General features: G+C 37.5%; 1 protein-coding gene across 2 annotated transcripts; it reads right to left on the bottom strand.

Annotated features, from left to right (window-relative positions):
* Window positions 1-3: 3 nt before the first annotated feature.
* LOC149010693 (Tetratricopeptide repeat (TPR)-like superfamily protein) lies at window positions 4-6225 on the bottom strand. Of its 2 annotated transcripts, XM_089163550.1 has the most exons (9): window positions 5729-6225; window positions 5558-5624; window positions 5437-5476; window positions 5200-5332; window positions 4730-4801; window positions 3392-3472; window positions 2401-2462; window positions 2181-2278; window positions 4-272 (listed from the first exon to the last, which is right to left on the bottom strand). In XM_089163550.1, exons 1-8 carry the CDS (start codon window positions 6017-6019, stop codon window positions 2212-2214), a joined length of 813 nt encoding a protein of 270 aa, XP_089019676.1. In that variant the 5' UTR covers window positions 6020-6225; the 3' UTR covers window positions 4-272; window positions 2181-2211. The 2 variants fall into 2 exon arrangements, with proteins under 2 accessions (XP_089019676.1, XP_089019675.1); XM_089163549.1 differs by lacking the exon at window positions 4-272 and having other exon boundaries at window positions 515-2278.

Here is a 6225-nt window from a genome sequence, read left to right on the forward strand (position 1 = left end):
ATGTCTTCTTTTACGTACTTATCTGATCTGAAATTTGAAATTTCCACCGCTGCAATTGAAATTTGGGGAGATTTACCGCACAACTGGTTTGGCACATCCTTCAGCCTTCCTTCTACGACCGGTTGGCAGCAGACGCTGTTGTTTATTATTTTATATAAAGTCACGATTTCATTTCATTTGAATTCACGGAATCACAAAAGTGGATTTCCGATGTAACCGTCTTCCATTGTTTTGGTATTTGCTTCAGAAAACACGTCAATCGGTCTGTTTTCCTGTGCCTCAGAAAAAGAAGAAAGAAAAAAATGTCAAAGGACCCTTGTCTATCTTTCCAGAAGCTTTTCTGGTTCATCTGAGTTTACACGAATTTGATATGAAGGAATTTTATCAAGTCCATTATTCATTTCTGTCTGCGACACGTGTCTATCATTTAGATTCAAAATTCAAATTAAATTAAAAAATAAATTTTATTTTATCTTTTTAATATTATCTCAATCTGATGGACATGTTCCATTCATCAAAATAAAAGGATGATCTATTTTTTGTAGTTGAATTAGAAATTTATCAAGTCCATTTGATATATGACATGTGTCCCAACATTACACCAAATGATAGAAATGCATTTACAAGTCAAACCAAAGAGTTGATTGATGTGACTTGTAAAAGGATTTCCACCATTTGATGTAATGTTACATTTATAAAGAAATGGACTAGACCATCTATTTCCTTGTAAGAAATTGATATGATATTAATCCTATAAAGGTCCCTTGACGGAGAAACGATAAAATTGCAGAGTCGGTTAAGAAGTGAATTTATAAAAGCATTGTTGAATGAGCTCTCTAAACATTATTTTAAGTTTAATATTTTTCTATTCCTAGTTTTAAGATGTAAGACACTTGATCCAACCAAACACTGCCAAGTGTTTGGAAGTTTCCTGCGTGTACCATTTGACAAAAAGCAATCTCATTGCCAGTGTTTTCCGGAGTGAACCATGAGACTTTTTTTCCTTTCCAAACCTGAAGCCTCTTACAAAGTTAAGTCCAAAACTTCATCGATCAAATAATGAAAAATGGTTAGGATTACAAAAATCAATCACATACGTACAATCGAATAGAAAATAAGAAAGAAAGAGATGCGGATTTTACCATGATTTACCTCAATGTGAGTCTATGTCGAGCATTAAGTTTTAACTATATTTTTCTCGAAAAACTATGTCAGATGTTCTGTTACAAGAGAGTATATATATATACACACGCACTTGGAAATCCTAAGCCACAGCTATTCATAGGCTCAAACCTAAACTGTAAAAAAAAAATTCGAGGCCCAAAGAAACATTGACTCTTTACAGGCTATGGGGGCACTGCCTCCACACCCCACCGGGGCAGCCTCCCCGGACCCGCCTCTTCACTGGGAGCGGAACCCGTATCCATCAACACAATGTGAAACATGAGCCATACTCAACAGAAATATATCAACAACTATATGCTAACTTGCTTGATCTCACTGGACTTATGCATGGCTCTCATGACCCAAGCTTTTTCCATCAGTGTCATATCATCCAAAATTAGACTCTCTCTACGTAGTTTCTCTCACTAGCTACATGACCTGACAAACTCAAATATCCCATTGAAGTTTTTATCCAGCAAAAGTAGTTTGGCCTGAACCAACCACTTCATACCTTTTTAGTCATCTTTAGTTTCTACAACTCGGCTGGAGTTTGCCAAATGGTCAATAAACCCCTGAATTTACTGCATTGGATACCTAATTCTGACAGACCAAAGGATAGTATATGCATCAATTTCATAATCTCATTTTGGCTTTCTAGACCAACACAGTCTACATTGTGTCCAGTAATAGTATAACGACCGAAACATCCTATTGGCATGTTTTCCCAGACAGAAGTTAAAAGGAATTGCAAAAATATTGTGGAAATTAGAAACAATCAATAGTCATACAGCTTTAATAATCTCCACTTTTGTCAAGCTTGCATGGACATTTCCATAATTATATCGCTTCAAAAGCCAGTGCAAAAAAACGTAGGAACTAGGGAGAGAATGGAAAACAGATATAATGCATTCCTATAAGATTCTGCGAAGTTCTATACTTGATCCAGCATGCAACGTAGTTCTTGACATAATCATGTACAAAGTTAGGTAACTGCAGTCTGTGGTAAGGATCAGCACCTTATCAGTCTGCGCAGCACTGATGGTTTGCTCAATTGGGGATCCAATTTCGACAAAGACAGTGAACCTTCGCAAGGGAAACCATATAATCATCAGACCTGTAACAAAGAATGGTCACAAATTAAATTCCAAAAATATGGTGATACACGACTTCATAGCTAGAAAATATTAAATATGAACAGGCATTATCAAGAGAATGGAAAGATTCTTGAATTCTAACCTTAGTCCATAAGGGGACTGACATGCAGCAAGCAGATGACGTTTTGCTGCATCAGAGTTCTTCTGTGAAGGTAAAACAGTGGAAGTGTTAAACAGTAGTAATGCATCCATTATGTGATCTTCTGTTTTTATTATCCTGATGGAAAATAATCTGATTATCTCAGTTTATATAATGCTATTACCAAAATTCCAGGCATAACGCCTCATGCTAACTGCAACTTTATAATTTTAATAAATAAATAAAAAATGATTTTACAGTACATAAATCTCATTGTGCTTTCTAATAGGATTTTGATGATGGACCCTTTGGCTGTATAAGAAAATGATTGATTTTCTCAAAATGGGAAGAAAAAAAAATGGTTGCAGCATTTTGGTGATCAAACCAAAATTTTCAGATGTGGACATCAGCATTCTGTCCCTACTGTTTGCAGAGCATTCAGAACCAATTCCATGATCTTCTGGCACTGACCTTGATTGTAAAAGGCAACAGCAAAGCAGCCTCCAGTTAGAGCTACAAGGACCCAGATTTTGTACAACAATAGCAGCAGTAAACCTATATGACAGCAATCTTGGTTTTGGCCAACAAACACAACCCCACAACCATGATGAAGTGGTAGAGAAAACCTCAAATACTAAGCAGGTAAAACAGTTTCCTTGTACAGGATTCCCAAACTGGACCCCATAAAGCATCTCCGGAAACTGGAACTGTATCTGGTTCAGAAAAGCCAATCACATGCCAACTCATGCTATTGCTCCACAGTGTTATATAATTCTCTCTATATATATTATTTCCTCATATTTCTTTTCAAGGTATTGGAAAAGTAATAACAACCCCAGCTTTTTGGGACAACTTCAAAATCAGAGGAAAGAAAAAGCTCATGTTTAGCATCCCTCCCCCAAAGCATGAAACTGCACAAAGTATTCAAAGAGAAGAGGGAGTAGGTTGAACATTTGAGAGGACTGGAAATGAAAGCCAAAAAAGCAAAACAAACCTGAGATTCGTAATAAAGCCCAGCATATAGAGAAGCATAGAAATAATCATGCTCCTGACCAATCAAAAATGCAGAAACAAGCTGTAAAGGATAAAAGATACCATGGTTAGGTGAATGTTTGGGAGCTGGAAACAAATCCAAAGACAAATTTCCAGCCACCTAAGTTATTTAGTTACAGATTTCTTACTTGTATTGCATATAAATATATTACATTCTTGTCATTTGCTTGATACCAGACTGCATCACAAAAGTTTAACAGATTCAAAAATTGCAGAAAACATAGCTTGTTAAACCAAGTGCCAACGACCAGACCTCATTGATGCAAAACATTTTATCGCTGAGTTGATATACTAGGTCAGGATACATGATGACTCTTATTTAGCCATGACTTCTTACAGAAATAAGCTTAAAGACCCTGGAACTTAATCCAAAGAAATACAGCATATACATTCTAATCCTCATTTGATACAACATTGTAGAACTAGACATAGGACAGCATGGAAGCAGGGAACTGACTAACATTAGGCTAACTCAAAATTTTCTCAGGAAAGTACTCGGGTTATGCATGGTTCTACACAGAATAAGCCACCTGAAAGGCTGTCATGAAACAACAAGAAGAGTGAACCCAGTGCTGAAGGCCTCTGCACAAGTAGAATCTTTTGGGGGGGGGGGGAAGGGGGCGGAGGCAATTTTACTCTGCAGCCTTACCTGAGCAATTTTGTTGAGAGGCTATTTCAATGCCTAGATCTTAGGCTACAACTGTGGTCCACTGATCATTGCGTCAAGGCCTAACCCCTGCTGTCATAACTCAAGAAAAACAAATAATAATGTACCATGATAGTGTGCCCATGGAGAATGCGGATGTTATCCGAATCAGGACAAAGGAACTTTTGTCACTTGTGATAGGTTTATTTCATTTCCCTTTGCAGCATTTTCTACAATCAAAAGCTAACTTCTTCTTTTGAAATTGAAAATTTCCTTCTGGTATCCTATTATTTTCTGTTATTTCCTATATGCTGTTATGTTGATCCATTTCAATGGAATAAACTACTTCATACAGTTTTCAGAAATACTGTTGAAGAGGGAAATACTGGCAGTAACTAAGCCTTAAATAAATCGTCAGCATATCAAAATTGTACATCCACATCCATGAGATAAATGATGAATGCCTACCTACCTGAAGAGAATATTTAGAAAGATGAACAAACTTAAGAAATAGAATATTTCAGCAACAAAGTGATGAAAATACATGAGAATATAATTGAATTCTTCACAACCATTTTCATATTTGAGCATATATTGGGAACAATACCATATATCAGAAGTGTGAACCCCTACCTTTCCAGGATCATTGCCATCTTTGAATAAGTCATAAGCTGCACGCATGACAGGCCGTGGATCTTGGCCAACCTGGCAATTTCTAGTTGATTAGAATGCTTAAACATCTCCCACTGGATATATTTCTTCTACCTGAGCAGCCCTAGTTAATATAAGCACTATAGCAATTCATCAGCATAATTCAGAAATGCATACCCAACTTTTGGGGGAAATTTTCATTGGCTAAATAGAATCAAAATATGAAGCAAAACCAATTTAGTTGGAAAGATCTGGTTCAACTTATAGATGTTAGTTTCTTATTCTTCGACATGTCAAAGTAGTAAACAAAATAATTCAAAATTTGTCCACATTTTACATTAAGTAATGCTCAAAAAGCATAAGTGCATGTACTGTAAACAAATATAATGAACTTTACTTCAATAGTACATGAGAATAAGCAAAATAGCAGTACCCAACAGCCACTGACTTGCCTCCAGAAATCGACTCCTTGCTTCATCCACTCCAAATAACTGAGCTTCACACAGGAAACACCATATCGACTCCTCCGTGTCATTTGGGTTTTGTGCAACGTCTAACCGAAACTGTTCTGCCCCTTCTTCAAACCTATCGATTATCCAGTTTAATCGTTTCACTTTCGTATTAAAAAGTCAACTGGAGAACTCACAAAAATGCAAAATTACCAGTATTAGTAAAGAACTAAGACGTACTTATCCAGATAATACAAGGACAGTCCTCTCTGCCAAAGATCTGGAAACAGGCAAGACAGAATTTACATAATTTATGAAGTGCAGCGATGAATATCTCGAGTGCATAGAATCGGAAACCTACATGCCTTCTGTCGAGGATCCAATTCGAGTGCTCTATCAAACTCCATTAACGACCGGGAAACTTCACCCTTAGGATCAAATTGAAGAACCAGAAGCATAAAAAACTGCTCACACGGAAAAAAAAAAAAGATACAATTGAAGCAGAGTAACAACCAGGATTTAGAAGTTTTACCTGTCTGAAAAGCTGCATTCCTAGTCGAATGGCAAGTACGGCCTCTTGAGCGGCGCTGCCACCCGTCAAAGCATTCCAGATCCCTGACACTGAAGGAAGGAACAACCTTCTAGACACTACCCTTGCTATAGATTGCTCGAACTGCATCTTGGATGGAGTAACCCCGAAGAAGGGCAATCTGTTGCTGGTTCTGAATCCAAGGTGCAACGCGGAAGCGGTAGCGACCGGTAGAGGGTAGCAGGAAGAGGGATTTGAGGTAAACTTGGACAGAGATATCAGCTCCATTGCCATTTAAGCAGTAGCAGATCAAATTATAACTTCGAATAGTCGGAAAGAACTGGGGAGATCGAGATAGTGAGTTCGTCGATCGAATTCTTCCAATAGTGGTTTGCTTTGGTAAGATTTAAGAACAGCTGAGGTGAGAGTGGATCAGAACCCACGTCTGACTCCCAAAGGCGCCAAAGCTGAAGAAAACGGTCACTTCCTCACGATTCTAA

The sequence above is a fragment of the Hakea prostrata genome, chromosome 7, assembly GCF_041222555.1.
Source record: "Hakea prostrata isolate BN-2017 chromosome 7, UWA_Hpros_2, whole genome shotgun sequence".
NCBI classification, from domain to species: Eukaryota; Viridiplantae; Streptophyta; class Magnoliopsida; order Proteales; family Proteaceae; genus Hakea; species Hakea prostrata.

What these genes read in the sequence shown, in the direction of transcription:
- LOC149010693 (XM_089163550.1), bottom strand. Translation starts at nt 6,019, where the DNA reads ATGGCAATGGAGCTGATATCTCTGTCCAAGTTTACCTCAAATCCCTCT. An exon ending in CAAGGAGTCGATTTCTGGAG is followed by an intron (nt 4,802 to 5,199) that starts GCAAGTCAGTGG and finishes AGAAATTGCCAG; the next exon opens with GTTGGCCAAGATCCACGGCC. An exon ending in ATGGCAATGATCCTGGAAAG is followed by an intron (nt 3,473 to 4,729) that starts GTAGGGGTTCAC and finishes TATCCTTTACAG; the next exon opens with CTTGTTTCTGCATTTTTGAT.